Consider the following 16,724-nt stretch of genomic DNA (forward strand, 5'->3'; position numbering starts at 1 on the left):
CTTTACATACATACTACTATGATAAGTGTAACGAGTCATTTTTAATTGAAATAAATAAAACAAAAAAAAAAAAAAAAAAAAAAGAAAGAAAAAGAAAAGAAAGAAAAAGACGAAACATACTTAAACAAGACAGAGTCAAATATTTTTACCTGCAATCGAACTTTCGGTTCTTTCTGATTTACTTTTGCTCTCCTTCCTCTCGCCACACAGTGAAAATAGAACGTCCGTTCTATTGCATTATTATAATTTATTTCATATAAACATTTGATACAGTTTTAAAATTTCATTTCGTAGAGCTTAGCATTTAGTAGTTTAGTGTTAATAAGTAATTAGGTTCTATAGAATATTATCGGAGATAAATTGGATGGAGTGATCGAGGAGAGTCAAAGTTTGGTTTGGCATGATTATCGTGTTCACTTTGATACATTCGGATATATAAAAGAACATCTGCAGAACAGGATGCAACACCTTAGCCGGAAAACGAGGCGTTTGAGAGGAGATGTGTTTCCCTTCCTTTCGAGAAAAGGAAAAGCGGGCTTCACACACATATATATATATATATTTTTTTTTTTTATCGTTTTGCTTATCTTTCTTTCGCTCAAGCCCAAAGATAATCGAGTAAAATTTACAAGTAGTGAGATACAGGTATCTGCAAAGTGTAAATTTTGTTTCTTTCATTGAGCAATGTCGTTTAGTCCAGTTAGTCCGTAAATTTTAGAGCATTGGACTTGTTAAAAAATTGATACGTAACGATATTACAAAGATTCTTGCCTTCGTCGAATAATATTCATTTTATCTCGTAGAGATTTTTTTGAAAAAGGGGCCATCAACTACCAAGTTCGTATTTATTTTACATTTATTCGATATGCGCAATAGTGCATCTTCTTATTTTTATTTTTTACATCGTAAGAAATCAACAAAGATTGGTCTCAATGGTCTGATAGTCCTCTCGATCGAAACAGGCACTCGGGGTGATATATGTTTTGTCGATCGTGATCGAACGCTCTTTTTATTCGATCTAAACGCGGCGCTGGTGATAAAAAAATTTCTAGTTGTATCATCCGACTCGATAGGGCCATGATTGAATTGCATGTTGTCTGCAGATACCGGTCACTATAAAATAAGGTACGTATTTTGATCTATATGAATAACTATGGGGAGAATCGTCTATATCGACTAAATCTTATCTATGCTCGTTAAAAGTTATCTTACTTTAAATATACAGTAAATATACATGTATGCTTAAACTGTCAGAATATTCTCACCGCTGTGATCGAGTAAGAAGGGGTGGCCAGGCGTCAATCCTCAAATCGTCAGAATTTTATTCAATTTTAAAAGTTCATTGCAAGATTCTTGCAGCGATTCTTCAAAAAAGTGCGGGCAATGCTTTCTATTCGTTTTTTTTATAAGTTTGTAATAAAAAATAACGAAGGCTGACGCTATTGAGAAAATTGAATTAAAATATTTTATCGATGACTGACGAACGATTCGAAGATTGACGAACGATTTTGGGATTGTTGACGCGGGTTTATGTATAGATACATGTGTACAGTGGAGAGGTAATTCGTTTACCAAGCAAAGATTGTCTGCAAGGGTTTGCTTCGCGAGTGAAAACATTGTTACAATTTAAGCATAGTTGATATATCATTAATTCGCTTTATGTATGGACTAGACTCAATTACTTATAATAATAGATCTTTATATAATATTGCAAAAAAAAAAAAAAAAAAAAAAAAAGGAAACGTAGTTTTAAGCTGTACGGTCGAAAATGTGAATTTACAATGTGGGTCCTCGAGACTCGTTACTGACGTTGTCGTTCTTTTCTTAATGTCTTATAATTTTCGTGATTTTTTTTCGAAATTAAAGGAGAAAGATATGTAGAAATTGATATGTTTAGTATCGTTTTTTCTTTTTTTTTTTTATTGTCGATCTTTCTTTCATTATTCTTTCAAATTCTCTTTGTTTCTAATAAAAATCGTGAACGATCTACATTTGTATTCGAAGAACCATCAGTAACAAGCGTTCAAGGTTCGCGAAATTCGTCCTGTGTCGTAAAGCCGATCAGCGGACTGGATGTTTACAAAGAATTCATAGCAAAATAGTTTCGTATATTGTATAACACTACAACGACATGAAATAGGGTAAAGTTACAGAATAATCGTAGTTCGAGAGTTTCAAAAAGGATGCGTGGATCGGAAGGAAAAAAGAGGATTTCATTCGGGTAGCCGAATAGAAATCGTTACCGGCTACCCCGTTGAATTTAAACGTTCCTATCGGCAAATAATACAATATATATCTTTATGTATACATATATATCTCTTTGTATACATATATATATATATCAAGATTGCAATAGAAGGGGAAGGAGTGTAACACGTTCCCCTTCACCTCTATTTTGTTCTGATATGTATGCGCAAAATAAAATCACGTTCTTTCGTTCTTTTTCCTCTTTTTTTTTTTTTTTGCGTTATCTCTGATCTCTGCCTGGAGATTCGAAGCATGTAAATTGTAAATCACTCTTGGTTTCCTCTTTGAAACGCGGACAGTTCAATGCCACGGAAAGTCGATCGAGACTTCCGGTACTACTCTTTCCCCCAAAATTTCACTCCCATTCCTCGCCTTTTTCACGCAGTCTTCGCTCGTTTACCGAGCACACGGGCGTTACGTTCGCGAAATGAGAGTTACACGTCTAAAATTATGGAAGGCTCGCCTAGCTTCGCTAGACCGTCGATTTACGCGCGTGTACATAAATAGCCGTATAAATTAATTAAGTACAAAAACTACAAACTTATTAACAAAAAACATTGGCAAGACTGAGGTTCAACCGAATCGAGAGTTTCTCCCATTTCTCTTTTTTCCTTTTTTTTTTTTTTCTTTTTGTTCTCGTCTTGGCCCGTTCAACGGAATACGCAACTGTATCATCTCTGACATTCTTTGATAGGAAAACGCAAACAGTGTGATCTGGGAATCGAATTATTCAGAGTTTTCTTCTCTCTTTCTCTCAAATGAAACAGTAGCGCAAGATAGAGTGATAATTAAACCGCGGATGCTCATGCAAATTTATATTTTAGCGAACGTAACTTTAAAAAATAGGATCTAAATAGAAATTTATTTCGTCTGTCAATTAAATATCGCAACAAGCGATTCCACCTCTGAATGTTTTACACATGTTTTGCGTAGATTTTTGAAATGGATTTCTACATAAACATCCACAAGTTTGGTGACGATAGATAGGTGCAAAAGGAATTTGCCATGCATTAATACGTTATATACTTTGGTCCATGATAATTAGGATTTTCAGTATGTGAAATGGAACATTTCGCGATGACATAATTCGACTCCTCGTCAAAGTGCGGCGAACATTGAACGTTTCTCTAATTTCCCACAATTTTTCCCCCATTTTCAGTTCCGCGTACATGAATCTTAAATATCTTTTAGAAGAATACCGCACCTTAAGTTACCTAACACATATCACAGAATCATGTGTATTCCATTTAAAAAATGATTACACGCACGAAAACGCAATGATACGATTAACTCCTTACGAGAATGTTCCGCGATCCGATACCCGATTAAATCTGGTACCCTTCTGTCGCAAGGTATTAACAAAGAAAGAAAGAATAAAGCAACGATAGTACATACAGCACGATCACACGATATACGCAGGCCTAATTAAAAACTAAATTTCATACATGTGTTGCGTTTCTCGTAGCTCGATCGAGGCGATTCATTTTGTGCTCCTCGACGGAATCTATATTGCTCCTTTCTTCTCGCTCGATGGATGGAGGATGGAAGTGTGGTTACCGCGTCCCTCTAGCGAGAGCGATTCGAGCATTTGCTTGAAAAGAAGTTTCGTGGAAGGGCTCCTCTGTGTGTATCGTAATTATTTTTAATAATTACAAGAAAATAGAAGGAAAACTTACAAAAATGTATACAATTGGAATTGAAGGGACACGCTAGCCACACTCCGAATGTAACAGCTGATTACGAACCCAAATATTATTGATATGTTAATCACAAACGTATCTTTGAATTACAATCTTTCAGCTGGCAGAAATTTTGTGGACACTTGTCACGCGAGTCGGTTTCCAGCCGAATCTAGCTAAACGAGGATCTCCGTAATCATTACCTTTCACACGGTTTCACAATTCGACGAGCGGGAGACTGCACGAAGGATTCTCGTGAAAACTTAACAATACGGTCGAACGAACGTAATCAACCGCAACATACACGTACATTTCGTACGTACGTCGTAGCAACGTCTGACATTAACTGCAAGTGTGTAGCGTTATGTAGCGGGAACACTCTTAACAGCTTCAACCGGTGTTATTCTGTATGATACAGTCACACGTTTTGCGAATCGTCTCGGTGAAACTATCTCCTGATACCTGTGGACAATCAAGACGACGACATTTAGGAAGATAGAAATTAAATATCATAGAATGCAATCATTAGACTGCGGATGTTTAACCATAGTATATTAAACCTACATTCACATACATACATTCAGAAAAATCAGAGAAACCTAAATCTAGACGAACATCTACGGACAATTCTGTCTTACATAAAAATGATCAGCTCGATAATTACTATATCACGAAATTACCTTTATCACTGAAACCGAGCGACGCTGAGGTGGCGAAGAGACTATTGGTTGAGCAGGGTGTTAGTCACCTCAGAGATGGACAACAAAGGACTCCCGGCGTCCGGTTTGGAATCTGAGGGACAGTTGGACCCATTCCCGCCGCTGATGATCCCACCGCGTGCTGATGCTGAGAGTGGTGGTGCGGTGGATGGTACAAGGCGTTGCTGTTGCTGGTGCTGCTGCTGTCCGGGCCGATGCCCATGCCGATTCCTGTCCCCGTTCCCACAGCTGACGGCGGTGTGCTGCAACCGAAAGAGCGTGTTTCCCCGTTATTTGCAACCCCTTTCCAGACTTCCACGTTTCATCTGCGCATTCTTTACTACATTTCATAATCCATTATTAACAACAATATTAATCTTTACGAATGCTCAACGTAACAACAATCCTCTTCTCCTCTAAGTGCAGTGAGAGTCAAATTAAATAATGCGACAAAAGAAGTTCGTTCGGGCTTCGAAACGAATAAACGTGGACATGCAGAGTACGATTGAATCGATAGTGGTACGTTTGAGAGAAGTTTCGTGCATTACTTGTTACGTGCATGCCCAGAACAGTCAAATATCAAAGGTATCGAAGGTACGGTATATCACTTTTCGCGCGACTATTTTTAGTCTATCAATCATCTTGATGGATATTACGCTTCTGTGTAATGCTTCTAATAAAGAATCCCCCCCTCCATCCCCGAGATTTAGAAACTATTCTTATTTAACCCCTCGAGGTTAACTTACGATAAAATCTAATCAACCAAGAATTCTCAGCTCATATGCAACAACTCCAATGAAATAAGTGCTACGATATTTCAGCTATCCTAGAGGGATTAACGACTACCTGAAAAAGTATCATTCGTAACCTTTAAACTCGTTTCCAGACGTCGAAAGAGTTATACAGAGTTGATGGAAGCGGTACAACGAGGTCGTAAAATTAGTCAGTGATTAAAGTTTGCAACTTTCAATGATACCTACCTCGCTCAGGATCTGACGATCGTTCCTTCCATCGTAGCGTATCTAAATAGAATTATCTCTTCGTTTCTCAACTTACATTCCGGGAGTTTCGATTTTTGGCAACTATTACCGATATTACAAAGATTAACTCCAAACAACTGACGCAAGTGCCTGCGTGCGGCCCTAACGGCTGACTCAACCTGACTTTTGTTGAAAGTAGCAAACATCAACCACTGACCGATTTTACAACCTCGCTGCACCACCTTTCGTCTTCTAGTACGTTTTAAAATCTGTGAGGCAGCAGTGACACTCACTGGGGCGCGTGCCTTGGTGGTGCGGGGTGGTGATGGTGGTAAGGATAGTACTGGTAGTGGTGGTGGTGTTGCACTCCTTGCCATACCTCGGAGCCCGCTTCCCCGTGGCCATGGCCTGGATGCGAGTGCGCGTATCCGATAGTGCTGGCTGCTGCGGCCGCGGCTGCAGCCGCCGCTGCCGCCGCTGCTTGATACTGAGACGTGGTCACCGGGTACTGCTGATGTTGATGCTGTTGCTGCTGCTGTTGCTGCTGCTGTGGCTGCTGCTGCTGATGATGTTGATGTTGTTGCTGTGGCTGCGCCTTGGTCCTCGGTGAACTAGGCGCGGTGGTCTGTTGCTCGCTGGGCGACGTCTGCCGCCATTTGCACTCGCCGTTCATTGAATTCATCTCTGCCAGCGACTTCAGCGGGTCACCAGCCGTGGCGTTAGTGGAGTGCGTAGAGGAATGAGTGGAATGTGGCGTGGGCGGACTGTAGCTGCCGTTGTTTCTTGGCGGAGTACGAGCAGGAGGTGCTCCCCACATGAGGACGGTCTGTCGCGGCGCTTCGTTGCCGTAGACTTCCGGCTTCACGTCCTCTATCTTCGGAGTGAGCACGCCGTTCGTTGGTCCGGTCACCGGGGAACTTCCAGCAGAATTGCTGGAGGAAGCTCCACCTTCCAGGGAGTGCCTGCTGCCGGCACGTACGATGTTGATGTCCGTTGTTGCGGTGTGCATCGTCGACGCGCTTGCGACAGGACTGGCTGCGTACGGTGAGCCACTGACACTGCTAGGGTGTCTTGTTTCCACATAGCTGTACTTGGGAGACTCGCCCAGCTGCTGACAGTAGAGCTTCTCTTCGGCTTTGCTCGTCAGTTGGTGCGTTTCGTAGGTGGGCAGCGAGACATCGATGAAACCGTTGTACGCCGTGCTCGTGTGGTACTCGGGGTAGTAGGAACCTAAAGGTCTGTATTGGAACAGGTTCTCCGTTGCTGCGGTGAGATATCTAGATTCGAAGACGTTTCACGATTACTTTACATTCTCCAGAAATTTCTTGAATTTAATAATTATACAGCGACGGGCTGAAGGAAGTTTAACATTGAAACTACGTTTTGAACTATCCTCACCTATTGTCCAATGCAGTTGCCGGATATAAAGTCTGATGGTAGTTGCCCGTGTGACCGATGTACGTGGTCAACGAAGGATCCGTGCTGGCTGCGACCGCTGTGGGTGCGTAAGCAGTCGGGTACATCGTGTTCAGGTTGCTGTACGCCGCTGCAACTGCAGCTGCAGCGCTGGTATCGGCTGCGAGGTAGTCCACGGATGCGACAGTAGGTGTGGCCGGCGGGGAAACGGACGATTGTGCGGTCAGCTTGGTACGTTTGTTCCGACAGGTCGACAGGAAATCTCTCAGCTGGGTCTTGTACCGCCTGTTCACTCTCTGCGACGTCGGTTGGCTGGGGAGTGTCGGCGTCATCACGGAACCTGTGAGACTATCGCTGTCCGAAAAGTAGCTGTTGGTCAGACCGGCGTCAAGGTAGCTCACTTTGAAGTCCATTGTTCGTTTACCGAGAAGGTCCCTGCCTTCTTCCTCCCTGATAATTTAAGAACAAATTGTTAAAGCAAATTGTTATTTCTTTGGAAACAATTCATCCGGTGGCAGTTTCAAATTGCTCAGTTTGAGATACTTGCATGAGAGGTCGATGCGTGCTGATGACAAAGTCGGGCTTCGAGTTTTTGTAGACTAGCCTGGAGCTAGTTTGCAGCCACTGCCATCCACCGTCTTTCTTTTGGAATCTGTACGCTATCATTCCCGAGGCTCCGGTTTTCAATACTGAAAATTGTCGCAGACAGATTCCACTTTAATATATTTTCTCTAGATGACACTCGGATATTAACGTGTATCACGTTAGTTCATGCAATAAAATATAAAAAAATGAGACAAAATGTTTCGCCACTCGCTAACATCTGGATACGAGGAGAGATCTAAATAAAATTGGAGAAATGCTTACGTTCTTGATGAGCGCTCGCGACGTACGCCAAATCATCGTAATGGACTAGATCATAGCCGCCGAGGTTCGCAAGTTCCGCGTCCGAATATCCCAGCAACATTTTCCCCCGTTGGTCCATCGACACGAGCGCGAGATCCAGCTTGTGCTTGCTCTTGAACATCACATCCTTTTGCGGCACCTCGAGCAACGACGGTGGTCCGAACGGCGTGCACAGGGCAAACAGAGCCAACGGTGGCTCCTCCGTCTTTCGGTTTTGACCGTGCAGTATCTTCACTCGTCCCCTGATGTCCAAACGCTGCAAAAAGAACAGAGACTGAACTTATGCGATTTTCTCACAGATCCCGAGCAGAGTAGCCTTAACTAAAAAGGTAGTTATCCATCGTGCCCGAGAGTGAACGTAAATCAAAGCCGTGGACAAAACCGAGTTCACCCTTTGGCGAGCGGCGAGCCGCAACGCGACAAAACACCAATTATCTTGCAGCCAGACAGCTGGCAAATACAGAGGTATACGCGGGACAAGTAGGCTCTCGAAGCAATAACGAAGAACGAAAAGGTGGAGCTTGCGATCCGACCGGGTCACAGGACAATCGCGCAAAAAGGTCACCGCCCCCAGCGTTTATGAAAATGAAATTGTAATCGTAAAAGATTTACGGCGAGAAGGAAACATCCTAATCGACGTTCCACTTTGCGACACGATAAGTTCCGCGTTTTTGTCGAGATTCACGTGTTACGGAGATTATAAAGGTATTACTTGACAATAAATCTACTTATAAATCTTCATCAGCTTCTTGAGAATGGTCTTTCATTGTTCTAATTATTTTGTACACTATTTAACGCATCAAGAGTCGAACGTCTTAATGCAGTTGATCGTATGAAAGTTACAGCTATGAAAAGGAACTTTAAGAATTAACTCAATACTTCCTTCGTCATTTTGTAAAATTTGAAGAATTAAGAAGAACACTGTTTATTGTCGCCAAGGCTTAGATTAAATAAACTAATAGCATCCAAGGTAGATACAGAGGGTAGGTTAGAAATAGCAGTGAAAACTGCTGATTGAGAATGTTGACGAGGCAAATTCTCGGAGGAGTAGGTGGCTGCAATTCCAACCGCCAGATGTCGAAGAGAAACACGCGATAATTATGGTCGATCCGAGAAGGGGGCTAGCTCCCTCCTCCACAATTAACTCTATTATCGTGAGCTACGGGGTTAAACGTGGCTCACGCTGGCAATTATGAAAATTTGATGCCGTAAAAATCGGATCGATATAGCCTCGCGACAGCCTATCGTTGTGACGCTCGAACCGCTCTCTCGGTCCGCTTATCGGCAAAGAGTCGGAACAGAGAACGATTTTTCGGGATACCAGGGTACGATATATCCAGAACGGAAACTGTTTCTCCACATGGGTTAACGGATCATCCTCGTTCGCGTGACTCTCTTGTGTACGGAAGGTTTCCATGAATGAACCAGAGTTACGTTGCACATTCACTAAACGAACGTGGAACTGTGACCAGGCATGCGAGATACGCACAGCTAAAGACCCGGTGTATCGATTCGACTGCTGGTACGAAACGGGCACGCCTCGGCTACGTGAATACGTCGGTACCGACGAGATGTTTCGCAATCGTTCCCCTGCCCAGTTTCAAATCTACCTTTCTACGATATTTAAACGAGTTTCAAATGAAAGCAAAGTTTTTAAACAATATTTTCACGTAGCCTTGAAATAATTTACGCGCAATTTTGAATGATTTTTATCGACGATGACCGCTGAGAGATTTGAAATGCCAATAAATATGATTTATAATCGTATTTATATGTTTGTAATTTACGAAGACAGCGAGGAGAACGTTCGACGGATTCTGTGAGCAATAACAGGGCAGTGAACTCACCAGAAAGCCGGAAGTGTTGTCCAGAAGACACCGGAAGCGGACGGTGAAGCTGCGCTCCAGAAGGTGACTGTGCTGGGGTGAGAGAGCGTCGTGCAAGGGGAGACTCGCATTTTCGGCCGGCAGAAAAGAATTCCACATGAGCTGCCTTTGGAGTTCCTCTCGATCTTCGCTGTGGACTAGCTCGTACACGCTTTGGTGGACGATGTCGGACTGAAACAAACGAAAGAAGAGAGATAATTAACTAAACAAGCTACGTTTGAGGAGTTTCTGGAAAGGAAATTTTCAAAGTTGATGCCGCATGAATACGTATGAAGAAGCGATAAATGTCCAAAAATGTGGGTGAACGTGTAGAAATAAAATTTCGCAACACGCTGAAACTTCTCGGAAATGGAAACATCGAAGCAGAGTGGCGCAGTGGAAGCGTGCTGGGCCCATAACCCAGAGGTCCGTGGATCGAAACCACGCTCTGCTAAGGGATGATTTCATCTCGGATCATTTTTTTTCTTTTTTTTTTTTTTTACTGCAAACTACTTGTAGCCAATTGGTAGCAAAGTTCCTATATAAATTTTCTTTCGTTTCTACGCATTTTAGCTGAATTTTAATGACAAAAATTAATCGTAGGTATTTGTAAGTTACAGAAATATGTGTGAGCAAAAAGATACGAAGAAAAAGAGAAAACACACCTCCTTTAGCAGAGCGTGGTTTCGATCCACGGACCTCTGGGTTATGGGCCCAGCACGCTTCCACTGCGCCACTCTGCTTCGTTAGGGGTGGTTTTTTAATAACTTTTCATGACGACAGATGTTGAATAATTTGATCGTGCATTTAATTAAATAAATTTGTAATTCAGCGTTTGAGATAATGTAATGCAAGTATATATTCGCTATTCAAACTTACGAATAGGTAAAAAGTTATATTCCTTAATAGAATGCACTATTATCTGCATTACAGATAAAAAGATACTGCAATATGTATTATATTTTATGTCTGGTAACGAGGAGAATTCCGTAACAATTGTTGTGTGAACGATAATATTCAAATGAACTCTCTGTCTTATATATTTATCTTCTTATTATCGGAAATTCTGCAATAACAGATCAATCTTGATAACTTGAACTTATTGATCCATTTTAATTTATTCTCTATAAATTCTGTAAAACCATCTTTAACGAAATGAAGGAGAGAACAGCAGAGTGGCGCAGTGGAAGCGTGCTGGGCCCATAACCCAGAGGTCCGTGGATCGAAACCACGCTCTGCTAAGGACAAAGTTTAATTGTCATTTTTTTTTCTCCATTTTCTGTACGTTGACTGTAGACACACTTATGTCGTTGACTTTTCTCTACTAATTATTTTTACAACGTTTCTCATCCACAAACCGACCTGTTTATGCATACGCTTCGTTAAATTTTACCTCGTCGCTGCATTTTTCGATGGATATTAAAACTTATCTAATAAATTATTATTGGATATTAAAAAATTCAACTCCCAACGTACAAGTATCATTCTTCCCTAAGTATTCACTAAACTCTTCAAATTCAAGAGTTCAATGAAAATTAAATTCAAAGTATCGAGTGAAACATCCAAACTCGTCGAATAATAAGAACCCCTCAATTTCTCAAAAATTGCTGTTTTACAAAAATTCTATTGATATAGAATCCCGCGTTAATTAAGAGAAACTATAAATTCTATTAAATTACGGATTCGATGAAAATACCAAGCATTGAACGAAAAGTGGAGAGCCACGTAACACGGATAATTGTCGAGCAACCCCCGAATGCAACGGGGGGGCAGACAGTTGGAGCTGCCCCGAACGAGCAGACGGTCGTCCTGCGGGCACGGTGGAGAAAGGGGGACGTGGTAAAGGCAGCGGCATTATTTCAGGAAATATCTGATCGGTCGTGACGTCGCGACGGCGACATAGGCGCACGTACGGCACATGTAACTACACGTGTCCGACGCACTTTATCGCGCATAATTAATCCGGCCTAGGCAGCGACCGACGATGAGCCTCGTTCGGTGCACGAGAAACCCATAGTTTCCTCGTTCCTTCGTTCAAGAAAAACGACCGCCACGAGAATAACTCTTCCCTTTCTCCGTGTGCTGTTTCTCTCTCTCTCTCTCTCTCTCTCTCTCTCTCTCTCTCTTTCTTTCTTTCTTTCTTTCATTCTCTCTCGGCTCGCGCCCTCGCGTATGAGCGCCCGATCGGATATAATCGGCAGCGGAACACCACGCACCGTATGCCGTTCGAGGGGACTAGCTTAGAAAATAGATCGAATTAACAGGCCTTGGCTACACCATACGTGGACCCACGGTTGTCCCGGCCTTCGACGCCTCGAATAACGTAATAAATCACCAGGTTGGAAATGATACGGACGCGGTCTCGCCTTACCACGGGCTCGGGGAACGTGTAAACCCTCTCGTAGAAATAGGAAGACGCTGGCGCTTAGCGATGTTCCTGTATGAAGAGGCCATCGGTTCCCCTCGCCGGACAAGTGTTATCTGTACAACACCGTGGTCTGTTGGCCGCGCTTGGTACTCTTCAACTGCAAAAGCCACGGCATCGAGTTTTCAGTGGCAATGGCTAATGAAATTTCAGCATTTCTCACTGCTGGGACTGTAGATATCAAATTTTCGGGATTCAGTTGTCAAAGTCTTTAACAGACAGTTCTTTTTTTTTCCAAAAAAATTCAGTATACAGAAGTCAAACTAAAATAATAGAATCTTATTCTATTATTCGATATCAATCATTGATGGCCGTTTTTGACATTGATAAAATCAACGCTCGCCTTTGAATTCTCTCGTTTCACAAAATTGGGGAGCTTTTTTATCGGTGAAGTTCGGTGAAGAAGACAGAGAAGTCGCGTAACCAGCGCCCGAATGTCAGCGTCGAAGTAAGCGCGCTGGTCGAATTGTCGCGATAGGCCATTAGCTGGTCATAGTTGTCCGAGGGCTCGGTTAACCGAGAATAATATAATAAATCACACGATAGAAGGGAACGGGAGCTTTCGAGGTACTACGTTGCATTTCCGATAGGTGGAACAGCGTAGCTGCACGTAGCTGCACCTTCTCGTAACGTTCGTGTCGCCGGCGCACGGATCTCACGACTTCCATGTTACTCACACCATCCTCATGTTAGCGATATTACTCGCGGACGATAATGGAATGCAACCGTCTATCCAACCGAGAGGCGTGCTTTTTTTTTCTCTTCTTCAAAAAATCAAATTTCAACGCAACGTAAAAACACACGCGAGACACACGGAGGAATATATAAAATATTCAAAGTAAAGTAATTGTTGATGCAATATCTAGCAAACGAGACAAGTATATCTATGAAAGTATCTACGAATTTGCTTAAAAAAAAATCGATGATTCATTGCCAGTGTGAATTTTGATTGCGAGATTATCGTTTATCATTTAGGAAGAAGAACTTCACTGGCTCTCTCCAAAATCTGTTCCAACTTGTTCCGTATATTCAACATTATAAACATCTGTAAGTATATTTTACACGCACGATGATCCATCCTTTTCTACGTCCGACCAACCTGCACCCTCTATTTCCACGTACGGGAAAGTACGTCGATACACGGGGCCGAAGCACGAATTACGGAGAAACGGAGGAAAGAGGCAAAGACACTGGGGTGTAACAGCGAGCACCGCCGGGCGTCCCGTGCAACGGTCAGGCCATAAAACTCGATCTCTCAATAAATATAGGAGAACGCGCAGCGCGAAGTCGCGAGAGCGTGTACGTTTCTCGTTTGGAAAGGGAGGCGAGTGTCCCGCGGAAAGGGTCCGGCCGGCTCGCCGCAGGATCCTGGACGAATTCAGGGATCTCGTCGACGGGCTCGACCGCCTGGCTTTCCCTAGTCCCGCAACCCTGCTGAGCGTTCCGTTTGCTCTAATTTTAATTAAACCCTTCCTACACAGGATTTCCTTGGTAATCGAGGTGCCCCGGCAACGGCCATACTTCATTGGGACACGCTCGACGTGTAATTGCTCCGCGTTGCCCTTTATTCCGGCCCCGCCAACATGGCTCTGGCCAATTTTATTCCCTCGTGCGCGGTGCCAGGCCCGCGTATATCAACCACCAGCCAACCGCCGTACGTGTAATTTTCATTAATACGTGATTTATTCCGGCGACGCGTGATTTATGGAATTATATCGACGCCTCTTCGAGATCTCCGGCTCGCCAAGCCGCGAGAAAATGGTACGAGCTCTTTGGAAACTTTCATCGAATCGTCTCTCGGTCTTCCGTTTTGCTAAAATTATGTGAGAGGGCACCGATTAACAGAATATTTCAAATATTTCAAAACTCGGGAAATCAGACGAGCAGAGTTTAGCACTCTGGTGGACGAATTTTGGCGATTTCGGGCCGGAGATTCATCGACTCGGCCAGGAAACTGCGACTTTCGAACAGTTTTCAGTGTACGTTGGACTCGATGGATCCTTGGATCCCTACTTGACTTTGTAATCCTTTGTCTCAACTTTGTCGATCTATCTCCACTTGAACGACAGACGTGTAAAAATTTCTAATCGCGTGGGAGAGGGAGCCAGCTTCGGTGTTCGGGTTCGAGGAACGAGCAAAATCCTCCCGCAAAATACGTTGACCCCGCCCTCTTTTATTTTCCGCGCCGGGACCCGACCACGCTCACATTCATTTTTCCCCATGGAACTTCTCTTCCCTTTCACTCTCTCTCTCTCTCTCTCTCTCTCTTTCTTTCTCTTTTTATCTCTCTCTTTCTCACTTGATCTTCTGGTCCGTGGCGCGGCCAGTTAGCAGCGACGGGCGGTTTTGCCGGTAAGGTCCGGTAACGTTTGTTACCATTGCTCGTTTAAATAATCTCGAAACATGCATCCGCGGGACGGAGCGGCCCGACTCGTGGATGGCTTTACGATCGGCCCTCGTCGTTAATTAAGAGCTTGTAATTATTTAGTGGAGACGCTAGCGCACCCCCGCCGGCATCGAAGCGGTCCCGCGCTCCGTTGGCAGGCTTGATTTACATTCCAGCGAAGAATGCGAAAGGCCCCGGCCTCGCTTTGCTCTATTTTCTCCATTTCGTTTATTTTTCACCGGCCGCGTCGTCTCTCTGTGTCCTGTCTGCTCTCGTCCTGTTTCCACTCGTCGTCGTCGTCGTCGTCGTCGTCGTCCTCGTCGTCGTCGTCGTCTGTCCCTCTTCTTTCCTCGGACGCGGAACAACGATGACAAGAGCGATGCCTTCACGAACATCGGATTCGATTTCACCAGATTCTTTTTCGTTCGGCCCGGGTTCTTTCTCATCGTTTTTCGAGAATATTCGCGCGGATCTTGAGAACACTTTGCGGTGCACTTGCTCTTCGAAAGGAATTAATATTCAATTAATTGCGTATTTAACAGTATGTTTTTTTTTTAAAGAAACGTTGCTGCATTTTCTACAGAAGAAATGAAATTTGTCTTATCTTCTGTCCACAGAATCGTCACCGATTTTCATGCGTTGGAAAAATGTGACAACAAGTATCAAACATTTCGATAAGAATCCAAGTTGAAGCAATCAATTCGAAACGAATTCGGATCACTTTGTCGTCAAAGTCGTTCAACTTCAAATTTCCATCAGCTCCAAATTCCAAGCACAACGAATTCCTCTTGCAAAATTAACCACGACAAAGACTGGGAGAAATTGCACGAAAATTTGGATCAACAGCGAATCAGGCATGTCCGCCAGAAGGACCCGCGAACGACACCGAACGAATCGCGTTCGCGTAAATCCCGTGGGACGCGAGCCGGCGGTGATAAATCAGCCTGAACGGCGGGTGAAATCGACGGAAACACGATTCGGCGCGATCAAAGGACCCTCTACAAATTGAAACAAATCAGCCGGCTAATAATAATTAATCCGCGGGCCGCATTAATTATCGAACGCCGCCCGAGACGTCCACCTTCCTCTCCACGTTCCTCTCCCTCCACGTCGTTCGCTCGCGCGAGCGCGCGCGCATATGAAATCCTCTCGCCGTGCCGCAACACGCGCGCGTTTTTTGCGCGAGAGCGATAACGCCGAGCCCGATACCGAATGTTGAGCTCTCAATTACGACGCTCGTGCGCCTTTCACTCCCCTCGATTCTCCTTTGTGTTGCAGGAGTATATCCCTAACAAAGTGGTCGCAGAGAGAGAGAGAGAGAGAGAGAGAGAGAGAGAGAGAGAGAAGGGAACAGCCTCGGGTCAGGCCCGAGATCGCGTCTTCATTAACGGCTATTAATTGTCAAAATGTGCCACATAATTCAGCGCGTGCGAACGAGCAGCCGAGACCTCATCTCCCCTCCTCTTGCGTTCGAGAGTAGAGAACTTAACGCGGTCAATTGATTCCTAATGGAGGCTCGCCTCGGGGCAGATCATTTTGGAGTCTTGGGTCTTCGTGGTGGTTGTTGGCTCTTGGTTCGTGGGTGGATGTAGATCGTTGAGAGATAACGAGGAATTAATTCTCTGACGGTGTACTGTCTTCCTTTTGGAAGTTGTTAAAGGTTTAGGGTTGGCGCGATCTTGGTTTTTCTTTTTTTTCTTTTCTTGCTTGTTTGGATACTGCTTGAATTATAGCACGCATAAATTAGGTACCGTTTATATGGAGCGATTAGAAAATCGCGGGAATGTCAAGAGAAGGCACTGCGCAAGTACAATTGAATTTCACAATTTAAGTCCTAACCTAAACTAAAGTCTCATCAACCCCTGTCTTGAGATCTTTTTAACGAGAGTATTATACCTGTACGTTAACAACCAGAGATTCAACCTCGATTCGCAATAACTTAAACTAACGTCTCATCAAAAGCAACCCCTGTCTTGAGATCTTTTTAACGAGAGTATTATACCTGTACGTTAACAACCAGAGATTCAACCTCGATTCGCAATAACCTAAACTAACGTCTCATCAAAAGCAACCCCTGTCTTGAGATCTTTTTAACGAGAGTATTATACCTGTACGTTAACAA

At 43.6% G+C, this 16,724-nt stretch overlaps 1 protein-coding gene and 3 non-coding genes across 4 annotated transcripts in view; 2 read left to right on the forward strand and 2 right to left on the reverse strand.

The window, feature by feature from the left end:
- Window positions 1-232: 232 nt before the first annotated feature.
- LOC122535629 (aryl hydrocarbon receptor protein 1) overlaps window positions 233-16,724 on the reverse strand; it is a 163,124-nt gene continuing 146,632 nt past the window's right edge. The window contains exons 5-11 of the mRNA XM_043667331.1: window positions 9,774-9,983; window positions 7,888-8,182; window positions 7,564-7,709; window positions 7,003-7,466; window positions 5,984-6,881; window positions 4,607-4,887; window positions 233-4,388 (exon numbers count right to left, since the gene is read on the reverse strand). Of these exons, the coding sequence (XP_043523266.1) occupies window positions 4,648-4,887; window positions 5,984-6,881; window positions 7,003-7,466; window positions 7,564-7,709; window positions 7,888-8,182; window positions 9,774-9,983 (2,253 nt within the window). The 3' untranslated portion in view covers window positions 233-4,388; window positions 4,607-4,647. The remainder of the gene's footprint in view (window positions 4,389-4,606; window positions 4,888-5,983; window positions 6,882-7,002; window positions 7,467-7,563; window positions 7,710-7,887; window positions 8,183-9,773; window positions 9,984-16,724) is intronic.
- Window positions 10,174-10,245, forward strand: Trnam-cau. Its single transcript has one exon. It is a non-coding gene; the product is annotated as a tRNA-Met (tRNA).
- Trnam-cau lies at window positions 10,463-10,534 on the reverse strand. Its single transcript has one exon. It is a non-coding gene; the product is annotated as a tRNA-Met (tRNA).
- On the forward strand, window positions 10,961-11,032 carry Trnam-cau. The gene has a single exon. It is a non-coding gene; the product is annotated as a tRNA-Met (tRNA).

This window comes from Frieseomelitta varia, unplaced genomic scaffold (assembly GCF_011392965.1).
Source record: "Frieseomelitta varia isolate USP_RPSP 00005682 unplaced genomic scaffold, Fvar_1.2 scaffold_749, whole genome shotgun sequence".
Lineage (NCBI taxonomy): Eukaryota > Metazoa > Arthropoda > Insecta > Hymenoptera > Apidae > Frieseomelitta > Frieseomelitta varia.